Source organism: Vigna unguiculata, chromosome 8 (genome assembly GCF_037176805.1).
Source record: "Vigna unguiculata cultivar grain cowpea cultivar isolate G323 ecotype 2 chromosome 8, ASM3717680v1, whole genome shotgun sequence".
NCBI lineage: Eukaryota > Viridiplantae > Streptophyta > Magnoliopsida > Fabales > Fabaceae > Vigna > Vigna unguiculata.
In genome coordinates, this window is record NC_140799.1 from 5,424,712 (window position 1) to 5,437,569 (window position 12,858).

At 29.7% G+C, this 12,858-nt stretch overlaps 2 protein-coding genes across 2 annotated transcripts; both read left to right on the plus strand.

Annotated features, from left to right (window-relative positions):
- Positions 1–1,335: 1,335 nt before the first annotated feature.
- On the plus strand, positions 1,336–3,408 carry LOC114194288 (uncharacterized). Its single transcript, XM_028084414.2, has one exon. The coding sequence runs from the start codon at positions 1,336–1,338 to the stop codon at positions 3,406–3,408; it is 2,073 nt and encodes a 690-aa protein (XP_027940215.2).
- A 313-nt stretch (positions 3,409–3,721) lies between these two features.
- On the plus strand, positions 3,722–4,294 carry LOC146884049 (uncharacterized). Its single transcript, XM_085665643.1, has one exon. The coding sequence runs from the start codon at positions 3,722–3,724 to the stop codon at positions 4,292–4,294; it is 573 nt and encodes a 190-aa protein (XP_085521769.1).
- The last annotated feature ends 8,564 nt before the right edge of the window (positions 4,295–12,858 follow it).

Below are 12,858 nucleotides of genomic sequence, written 5' to 3' on the forward strand. Positions count from 1 at the left end.
ATTTCAACACCTCCAATTTTCCAATCGAGTGAGGATACAGGTTTTGCTAATGATCCCATATGTGGCATGGTCAATGATGCATTCGGGAATTTTGTAAACAATGATGAGAATATGCGACCTGAATCAAGCCACATGATGCCTGATGAAATTGCTCAGTATATGAAGTTTATGCATGAGGGACAACAAAGTTTGTATGAAGGATGTGACAAATATTCTAAACACTAGTGCAGAATTGCATTTTTACCTCGCCTTATAGGCCTCGGTTGGCGAGGAACCGAAGCATATAACGATGCGGTGGCAATTTTGAAATTAAAGGCAACTTATAGGCCTCGGTTCACATAAAAACCGGTGCCAAATGTAGTTATAGGCCTCGGTTCAAAAAAAACCGGTGCCAAAAGCTGTTATAGGCCTCGGTTAAGGAGGCCCGAAGCCAAAAGGGTTGCCAGAAAGGTGTTATATGCCTCGGGTTTCAGGGAACCGGGGCCAAATAGGTGTTATATGCCTCGGTTCTAAATTGAACCGAGGCCATATGGTTTAATTAGGGCTCAAAAACAGAACCCCTTTCTTCCTCGCGCGCGCCAGCTGCTCTGCATTTTTCTCTGCAAATTTCGGCCAGTTGTTGTCTCCTCTTCTCTCCACGACTTCCGGCGAGCCCACCACCCGACACCACCACGCGAGCCCCTGCCGCCGTCCACCACCCTCAACGCTGCCATCATCTGCGTCCACCTGCACTTTCTCACATGCATCGTTCTTCTCTTCTCTTGGAGCTTCTTATTCAAAACAAGAAGGTTCTGGAACCTTCCCCCAGGGCCCTTCTCCATCCTCATAATCGGAAACCTCCACCAGATGAGACAACCGCTCCACCGCACCTTCCACGCCCTTTCTCAGAAACACGGCAAAGTCTTCTCTCTCTGGTTCGGTTCGCGCTTTGTCGTTGCCGCCGTCCACCACCCTCATCGCAACCATTGGAGCATAACGAAGCCACCTGCACTTTGAACCTAAATCGCGCACCACAAAACTCATGAAGCAGATCGGAATGTTAAACCACCGCGAATCAAGCCAAAACGCAGCCGCGCCTAAACTGTAGAACAAGGAAACCCTAATTATGAGAAGGAATATTAGGCCTCGGTTCATACCAGAACCGAGGCAAAAAGGTGACATATGGCCTCGGGTTGCGACCGAGGCCAAAGGCTATCCTCCTTTGGCCTCGCCCCAATATGCCTCGGTCCGGGAACCGGTGCAGAATGTGAAAAATAACCGCTGCCAAAAGGCCTTCCTGCACTAGTGAAACTTTCTTTCTTGCTCAAATTGTACCATATCAAATGTCTATGCAGAATGACTGACAGGGCAATGTCAATGATACTGGAGTTGTTAGCAGATGCTTTTGATTATGCTAAAATCCCATCTTCATTCTATGAAGCTAAGAAAATCATTAATAAGCTTGGCCTTCATTACACCAAAATTGATGCTTGCCCAAATGATTGCATGTTATACTATGGAGAAGATAAAGATAGGGAATTTTGTATGAAATGCAATGAATCTAGATGGAAGAAAACAAAGAAGAGCAATAGTATTGTTGGTGTTACTAAAAGACAAAAGAAAGTTCCAGCTAAAGTTTTAAGGTATTTTCCATTGAAGCCGCGCTTACAACGAATGTTTATGTCTTCTAAAATAGCTGAGCATATGCAATGGCATGCATTAAGAAGTACACATGAAGGCATATTAAGGCATCCAAGTGATTCTAAAGCATGGAAGAACTTTGATCTAATGAATCCTCAATTTGCTTCAGACCCTCGAAATGTCAGACTCGGTTTGGCTACTGATGGGTTCAATCCATTTGGTGATTTGAGTACATGTCATAGTACTTGGCCTATTGTACTTATACCTTACAATCTTCCTCCTTGGATGTGTATGAAGCAAAGTTCATTCATTCTTTCCATGATCATTCCTGGTAAAAGAGCACCAGGAAATGATATTGATGTATATTTAAGGCCATTAATAGAAGAATTAAAAGAGCTATGGAACACTGGGGTTGAAACTTTTGATTCACATAAGAAAGAAGTGTTTCATATGCATGCAGCTATATTATGGACTATTAGTGATTTTCCTGGTCTTGGAACCTTATCTGGGTGGAACACACATACTGGGTTGGCTTGCCCTAGGTGTAATTTTGACACAACTCCTAAGAAGATTCAGGGTAAATTTTGTTTCATGAATCATCGACGTTGGTTAAATGCAGGGCACAAATTTAGATTATGCCGCAATCGTTTTGATGGAAGTGTGGAAACTAGAAATCCTCCTTTGAGAATATCAGGAACAAATGTCTTACAACAAGTTCAGAATTTTAATATTGTATTTGGGAAAGAACCAGAAGTTGAGGAACGGGGGAAAAGACAACGGAAAGGTCACCACCCTATTGATGGCCCTCTACAATGGAGAAAAAAGAGTATATTTTTTGAACTTCCTTATTGGGTGAACAATTTATTGCACCACAATCTAGATGTTATGCACATTGAAAAAAATGTATGTGATAATGTGGTCTATACATTATTGAACCAAGGTAAAAAGTCAAAGGACAACCTAAAGGCACGAAATGACTTAAAAGATTGGGGTGTTAGACCTGATCTTTGGCCTGATGCAAATAACAAATATCTTCCGGCTATATATACATTGACAAAAGAAAATAAACATATATTTCTGAAAACATTGAAGAACATCACTATTCCAGATGGCTACTCAAGTAACATCAGTAGATGTGTTGATGTCAAACAATCTAAGCTTGGAGGATTGAAAAGTCATGATTCTCATGTTTTGATGGAGCAACTTTTACCTTTGGCAATGAGGAAGACACTCCCTAAAGAAGTGTGCTCTGTTTTGATTGATCTGTGTTCCTTTTTTAAGCACTTGTGCAATAAAGTTTTAAAAGTGGATGAACTTAACCAATTGCAAAATAGAGTTGTTCTTACATTATGTCACATGGAGATGTTATTTCCTCCTGCATTTTTTACAGTCATGGTTCATTTGATTGTGCATTTGGTGGAAGATGCCAAGATTGGAGGACCTGTCCAATATAGGTGGATGCATCCCATTGAGAGATATTTGGGAAAATTGAAGTCTTATGTGCGTAACAAGGCTCAACCAGAAGGCTCAATAGCTGAAGGCTACCTAGCTGAAGAGTCCTTAACCTTTTGTTCTAGATATTTAGATGGAATTGAGACTATATTTAATCGAATAAGGCGTGTTGATGACGAACCTGACACCATGGCATCTAGTGTAAGTGGTTTGTTTCCACCAGTTGGAAAACTAGTTGGGGGTTTTACTTACTTCTCTTTATCAACAAAGGAAAAGTTACAAGCACATCGTCATGTATTGACTAATTGTGCCCAAGTTAACCCTTTTCTTCAATAAGTACTTTATCTTTACAACTTTTATAATTCATCTACATTGAGGACTAACCATGTAATTATTTCATTTATTTAAATTAGAGAATTTAGAGAAACTGTATGAAGACAATTAAGAAGTCGTACACGATCATCCTCTATGATAGATAAGAGGGTTCATAGAGAATTTGTGGAATGGTTTTCTCGTCGGGTATGTCTAATTTACATTCTTAAATTTGATAATATTAAAGATATCCAATTATGTTGATCATATTTTTCTTTTTTTTTAGATAAAGAATGACTTAAATGGACCTTACTTAGATGATTTGAAGTTCTTAGCTATGGGCCCAATTGATTGTGCAAAACGCTACAATGCTTACAATGTTAATGGCTTCAAGTTTCGTACGTTAGAGAGAGATCATGGACTTAAAACACAAAATAGTGGAATATTTGGTACTTTTGGGACAAGGAGCTATGCAAGTAGCATTGACAATCAAATGCAATTTGGGGGTGTGCCTTATTATGGAAAATTGGTAGACAGAATTGAGATAAACTATAATGGTCGATTCTCTGTTACTTTGTTCAAATGTATGTGGGCTGATACAACTACTTCTAGAGGGATTATAACAGATGACTTGGGATTTAGATTAGTAAACTTTACACGTTTAATACACATTGGTGATAATGATGATGACGAACCATACATTCAGGCTGCAGAAGCTCAAATGGTTTATTATGTAGTGGATGAATTAGATAAAAATTGGAGCATTCCTGTGCATCTAAAGCCACGAGACTTATATGACATTGGTGGAGATAATGATGTCACTTTCCATGAATGTGAACCATTTGAACAACAAAATTTGGAAACTTTATTTCCAGATGGAGAAGGGAATATACCATTAACAAGGTCATAGATTATGTTTTTTACGATTTTAATAATAGATTGTGTTCTAATATAGGTCACTGCATTAAAGTCACAATTGGATGAACAAAATAAACGAAATGAAGAACGTGACAAAAGACTTGATGCAATCATGAACTTCTTTTCTCAAAATTATCAAGGTTAATTGCCTCCTGAGTTGACTATGTTCAATCCTGCACCGGTAATGTTTAAGATTGCATAACTTCTTTTATTTTTCAGAGTTTACATTTGTAATTATGATTCACATTTATATTGTAGGTTTCTGATCAAGGAAGTGTGCCAACTAATACAACAAGTTCTGGACATGAGGAAAATCATATGTGATAGTTGAAGAATATAATATAATGTGGAAGTTAATTGAATCATTTTATGTTTTGAGAACTATTGTAGTACTTCATGATAGTTTTTGCTGACTAATATTGTACTTGAATTTGAATTTGAATTCGTATATTTGTTATACTTTGATATACATTTAGTCATCTATAAATAATTTGTCAATTTGATGAGTTTTTATCTATTTATGTATAATTTCATTAAATATAGATTAAAAAAATAGAATAAATATAAATAATTGTGATTGAAAAATAATATATGAATTCATAAATGATAAATGAGTAAAAAAATATAATAATAATAATTTAAAAATCTATGGTACTTTACGGAGGTTTTGAAACCTATAGTATTTCACGGAGGTTTTAAAGCCCAGGGTATTTTAGGGGGTTTTGAAACCCATGGTATTTTATAGGGGTTCTGAAACCTATGTTATTTTATGGAGGTTCTAAAACCCATAGTATTTTATGGAGGTTTCAAAATCCACGATATTTTACGGAGATTTCAAAATTCATGGTAATTAACCAGGGTTTTAAACCCACAAAACTTAACTGAGGTTTTAAAACCTATGTTAAATACAAGAGGATAAAAAACCTCCGTTATTGATTGGTGCTTCCTGGGGTTCGTAAAAATCCCAGCTAACACATTCTCCAGGGATGGTTTAGCGGGGGAAATTGAAACCCCGGGTAAAGAACTTAGTAGAGGTTTTAACCCTAAGTAATGTAAAAATAAATCTCCGTTAAAAATATTTTTTCTTGTAGTGTCTCTACCTAAAATTTTATCTTTTTACCCTAATGCTCCCATGAGTATAATCAAATAGCACAAAATACATACATGAAAAAGTGTTAACATTGTTAACAAATTATAGGTGTCATATATCCAATATTATTAGTCGGGTCATTCAAAAGAAGTGACATTGTTAATAAATTGTCAATGATGAGAACACATGGTGAATACCTATTAAAGAAGACAAGAAAGAAATATAATTAGATCCATAAATACTAAAAACAATCTATTATGGGTGATAATCACCCTCATATATTTAGTAACTGAATCTTATAAAATATTCTCATTGAAAATAATAAAATTTAATATTTTTGGTTTCAATTATAAATAATAAAAATTAAAAATTGTATTTTAAAAATGTAAAATGGTGGGGTTTTTGTGTTTTTTCTCTTTAGGGTGTGGGTCCTACTAAATTTGTAGTTATCATATCCGACGCTGTGTGTCCCACTTGTCCAAACACTTCGTACACTCTCCAACTCTTATACGGCATTGCCATTCATTCCAAGATCAGAATGTGACCCTTTCAAGCTAATAATATTCCTTTGCACATGCTTACAAAATAAAATTAAAAAAAAAATCTTTCTATTTATTCATACAACGTAATAATTTTATACGTAGGATTTTGCTCAAGACCAATGCTCATAAAGAAAAACAAAGAAGTTGATAATTAAGATTAACCAAGTGATATCGGATTCAGAAGAAAATATTGTGATGAAATTTTGTTCTGAAATAAGTATCTGAATAAATTAAAATGTTTACAAACTAGCATCTATGATCTTGAGATGTAAGGGACTCAATACTTTAAAATTTATGATAGTCTTTCCAATTATAAACGTAGTCCTAAAAGGTGAAGGTTATTAACACTTAGACTCTATTTATTTGTGTGGATCAAAAATTGTGAGCGACGATCAACATTAAACGAATTTTTTTTACATATTTGGAAAAAAGCGTAGAATTGGGAGAGAAGACTTTTTTTTCATCCCACTTTCATGAAGAGATTTACAAGTGAATGATGGTATTTTATCAAATTATTCTCGCAATAAACCATCAATTTTGTGGTGCAACCAAGGGGAAAACATAAAAGGTGGATTGTGTGGTACAAAGAAAATGAATGAAAATAGAGGTTCAGAACGATATTGATGCATGGACGAAAAAACGGAACTAGATCCATGTTTCTTTAAATTGGTTCTCTTTAGCTTGGAACCTATTCCATTTTTGGAAGTTGTGTTGCACGAACCTGTTTAATTTTTTGTATCAAATATATTTTAATTTTTATTTATTTAAAGTAATAATTATTTTTAATAATTTAATTCATCATAAAAAATATTTTCAAAATTAATTACAACTCATCTAAATATTATTTTATATTACGTTTAACATCAATAATAATTTGATAATCAACTTATTTCACCTATTAAATTTTATTTTTAATTATCACATAAGTCAAATCCTCCACAAACTTTATTCTCAAATCCACTTCATGATCACCTCCAAATCTTTAAAAAAAGGATTAAATATGTTTTTGGTTCCTTAACTTGCAGTGAAAATTAATTTAGTCCCTCTTTGAAACCTTGACCTAATTTAGTCCTCCAACTTTATAAATGTTTGAATTCAGTCTTTTTAACCAATTTTTTGAAAGTTTATTTAACGTTTTAAATGTGTTTCATGAGAGCATTTGAGTTGTTTATCCCGCTTGACACATTTCTACTTCAATGTTAGCAAAGAAACTGTCTTGAAATACGAAACGTCAAATAAACTTAACAAAATTTTGTTAAAAGGACTAAATTCAAACATTTGTAAAGTTGGAGAACTAAATTAAGTCAAAGTTTTCGAGAGAGATTGATTCCAATTTTCACTAAAAGTTAAAGAACCAAAAATCAATTCAATTCCTCACCCTCAGATCATTCCAACAGATCATTCCAACATATCCTTAATAGTGCTCATACATATATTTTGAACATAAAATTAGATATTAATAGTGATATGACAATAATTCCAAAACATATATTACGTGATAGGTCTGAAAAATAACAAATTTTATTAAAATAATTTTAAATAACTATAATATCATCTTAAGAAAAGAATTTAAATATAACTCAATTTTATAAAACTTACTTATCGATTAAGATTTACATTTATTTATATATTACTATAGATTTATTTATTTGTTGTCGAAATATATTAAGAAAGGAGAAAAGATGATAGTGAGGGGAAAGAAGAATGTGATGGGATTTACACATGTGAGTCCTAAGGGATTCATTTCTCATCCCTTTATCATACAACACAACAATTGTGGCTGTACTACTTGGTCCATGAGATGACGCGCGCATGGGTTTTCTAATTTTGTAGTACAAAACACACAACCACTCCTACACTACATCTATTTCCACCTTTTCATTCCACCATTCTTCTTTTAAGGAGTGTTACAATTTTAATCTTTTACACTATATATCACATTAGCAATTTTTCTTTTTCTTTTATTATTACTAAATCTAAAACTTTTAATTCTACACTTAAATTCTTCACAATAATTTTATTAATAATATAGTTAGAATTTCAGTGGTTGATCTATATTCTACAACTTAAGTTTTAGTAATTCTTATTTTATTACCTTACATGAAAAGATAAAATCCTACATAATAATGATTTTATTGTTTATAACTAATACTTTAATTTATGTATTTACTCTAAAATATTAATGTTATATTCATGATATTAAATTAATTATTTTTACTGTGTGGGTCAAATGTGTAAGATGATAAATATTTTATTTAACTAAAAATTCATAAACTAAATTCTTTAACGTTTCTATTTTGATAGGAATTCAGTGTAGTATCAATTTGACTTATCCAATTGACTTTTGGGTCATTAGTGTATATTTTCTTTAGTATATTTTTTCTTAATTTTTCTAACAAGTGATAATGATAATGATATTAAAGGAAGTGTGTCGTCATCATGTCAACTTCCCTTGCATAATTAAACCATCACACATTTCTGAAAATTTTTCCAGCGTAATGATTTTTCTTCCCTCAAATTACCAACACGCAACAAATATCAAATAGTTTGAGTATGAAGAATTTTATGGTTTGAATCCTTATTCGGACTTCTTTTATAATAGGTTAGAACATTTCAAATGTTTTTATCAATAAAAAAAATAACAAATAAATATATATAACATATAAATTATATTTTATACTATTTATAAAAAATTATTCATATAATGATATAATGTTATTTTTAGTTATTGACAAATCTTTGAAATATTAAAAATCCATTTATAATTCAAGATGGCAAAGACTAATTCTAAGAGAAAAAAAAAGTTAAGAATGAAAAACATCCACATTAATTTTTTTTTCTTGAAACTTTTGTTCAAGAACAATTTTTAAACATAATCTAATTTTTAAACTTATAATTAAAGATAAATCTCTTTCCATGGATATTTTCTAAATTTTTCTTTGTTTTAAAGGGAATTTCCACATTTACTAAGTATAGATGTAGGTAATATATATATATATATATATATTATTTATGGAGACAAAAATGAGTATATGTGTATTAGGTAATCCCCTTACGTGTATTATTAGGTAATCTAAAAAACTTATATATGTGTATTATTCTCTTAATCTTTAGTTTCATAACATTTTTTTTTTCTTTTGCTACACATTTTTTTATCCTCTCTTCTAATTATATGGCTTGTTCTATATTCACAAACCTCACCCATATGTTTAAGGTATTTTTTCTCTTATCACAACCTTAATAACAAACTTTTGTGTGTAAGGTTACGCTCAAATGGTGTATTATCAAATTCAATCAAATAATTTTTAGGTCTTATATTTGATTATTTTACTTCTCATTAATATATCTTTTGTTATATTTTTTTACATGAATAAGAATGTGATTTTCAATTTCAAGTGTGTAATCATGTAAGCCCTTCATTTACTTTGTGATATATAAAAAACTTATCTTCTTTAATTTTTTTAATCATTAATTTTTTTTATTTGAAGAACTTTTATTTTTGATAAAATATTTTTTCTTATTTTTTATCGATTTGACTAGTTTGATATCTAAAAAATTTCCTTAGATCTTCAAGACACTTTCCATCTTATCATGTCCTTAATTTTGTTTCCTCCTCTGGGTATTTCATTCAATGGTATATGTTCAAATTATTTTTAGAGATAAGATACACATTGGATAAATTTTTACTTTTTTTTGTTAATATTTCTGTTTGTTATTTATTATTGTCTTATAAAATACTATTTTGATGATTTAAAGATAGATATACATATATATATATATATATATATATAAATTCAAATTATTATTAATTTAATATTTTTTTATGAGCCATTTTATTCAAATGGTGTAACATAATTTTTATTAGTATATAAAATATATAATTTATTAGAATTTAGAGAAAAAAAATAAAGAGACATTTGAAATATTTTTTAACTTAAACATTTGTTTTTGTTTTAAGGGGGGAAACTACGAACAAACTCAATTATATAAGTGATAGATTGTATTAATTTCAGTTGATGAATGATTATCGAGTCTACCTACTACTTTAATTGTACAACCCAAAAATTAGAAACTATTGAGGTAGAGCATTTAAATTTTAAATAATCAAATCTAATTTGATTAAAGGTTTTAGATGCAAATTATTTCCAAGAATTGTTTTACGGATATTTATTTTTCAAAATCATAAAAAAAAGTTATATATTAAATCACATCCATTATGTCAGCATCGTATAATATATGACTAATTATATGCTTATTCACTGAAGCAATCACTGCATAATAATATAAAGAAATTATTTCACAAATCCAATGATACAAGAAATCATAATTTATACAGTATTTAAAAGAAAAGTGAACTTTATAAATAAACAAATATCCACGTAATAGGTGTTACCCAAACATTGTCACAAGTATTATGCGGAGTCAGACATTTCTAAATTGCTTCAATTGCTAATTTGAAGCTTTTTCTTTGACATATTTCGGCCTAAATTAATTGATTTAGTCTTTAATATTTCAGAATCTAATACAATATTCATCCAATCTTAGTGATCCCCAGTTAAGGCTTAGCTGGCACATGACAACCCCAAGTTGAAGTGACTAAAATTAATTTGTATACTCTAATATAAATACGCATGATTACGAACAGATTAATATAATAATAATTATATATATATATATATATATATATAATAGTTAAATAACAGTCAATTTAAAGATAAAAAATAATTAATTATTATATTATTGGTTATTTTCTAAATTAAAGTATTAATATTTAAAATAATTTATATTATCAATAAATGTAATTTGTGAATTAGAATCTAAATTAGTCTCCAATATTAATTATTAAAATTTTAATTGCTTACTATTATTATATTTTAAGTTAGTTTATGATAATTTAATAATGGTAAGTAGCTAAAATATTGATAAACTAATATTAAAGATTAATTTAGGTTTTTACTCATAAGTCAATTATAATTTATTTATTAATTATTGAGACTACTTTATTTACTAATAATAAATTTTAATTTACAAAAACATTATCTAAATTAATTAATATAATGAATGATTATTGTTTATTTCTAAATTAATTATTATTCAATAATCTTCTTTAGAAGAAAATATATTACAAAGTAGGCATGCATTTAAATTGGATATATGTATCTGAATTTGTTAATTGGCTTCGTAATAATTGCTTAATTACTTTTAAAAAGTAATTTATAGGAATAATTTTGAAAATATAGTGTTGAAGAAAAATGATATACTTTAAGTATAAATTATGTTGAGTAAAGAGATGGTGCCCGTATAAATTTATATGATTTTTGAAAATTGTTTTTGTTTAAGAAATAAGAAGTAGTCTAATAAAAACAATAAAAAGTTAGTTATTATAAGAAGTGTATACCTTTATTGATGATATGAATAAAAATATATAGATCAACTATTAAAATGTAATGTATTGAAGTATAAATCAATTTTCACATCTTAAATTCTAAAAGTTTTGTTTTACATAATTTATAGTTTTGGTGGTAATAAATAATATTATGTTGTGATTTGTATAATGAAATTACTTTATATGAAATATGATGTATAAATGGGACGAATATAGAAGAAAGATAATTAAAGAGGTCAAGTTAAGCACTAGACAAAAAGAAGTTTGAAGTGTTAGACATAATCAAACAAAATACTAGAAAGAAAAAAAAAAACTACGGAGCAAAGTCAAGTAAAAAGCTAGAAAAAGAGATGTATGAATTGTTAGACAAAGTCAACCAAAATGCAATTGATGAAAAAGAACTTTGAAGTGTTAGATGAAATAAATAAATAAATAATGCTAAATGAAGTTAAGTATAAAGTGTCACATGTCAAGAAAAAACACAAGGGACATTATAAGCAACACAAAGATTAAGAGAAGTGAACAAATTAAACACACATGTTTTGTAGCGCAATTTGAATTGCCTGTTAGTATACTTCATTGCTTCACACACCAAAGGATGATAATTACACAATGAAACAACCTTTTGAATTTGTATGCTCAATTTGGAAAGGGATTTACAAATATAATGTTGTCATGTGTCTAACAACATTGATTACTATAGTAAAATGTGTTAGTGTAAATGCCGCAATACTTTCCAAAACACTAACAAACGGATATAAAACAAACAAGCTAACAAACGGATATAAACAAACATACAAGTTCCAATGGTCCTTAAGTGAATATCTAAGAATATAAATAAATTCCATGAAGAAAAAATTAAACACAAACAAGATTCTATATGAAAATTATTTATGTTGCATATAAAAGAATAAAAACTTTTTTTTAAATCATTCACTTTCTAAAATCAATCTCGAGAAAAAACAATGTTTACATCCATGTCTTTTTTGAGAGAGTTTCTTTGTAATCCTTTAAATAGTATTGAATTTTCAAGAGTGGTATTTGTTAGAACAATTGACTCTAGAGGGAGCAGGAAATAGAGAATTAGACAAACAACTTGCTCTAGACTAAATTATTTAGTGAGCAACCGTTAAGAAGTGCACTCTAAGCGTGACCCAATCTTACAAAATTAGTTTGTAAGGTAAGGTTTGTACTCACTTATATATTCTTAATTGACCTTCTAGTCAGTGTGAGACTTCTAACACACCTCCTCATAGAGGTATATACATCTCATGTGTGAAACTAGACATTAATAAGTAGTCTGATAGCGGGTGGGACAATATGCTTAACAAACAACAAATATTGCTAAGATAGGCTTTAACAATGATTCTAATATCATAATATAGAAGTTAACTTTAAGCTTAATTCAATCCTACAAAATTGGGTTGTAAAGTGAGATTTGCACCCACTTATATATATATATATATATATATATATATATATATATATATATATATATATATATATATATATATATATATAAATTTTAAATTAGTTTT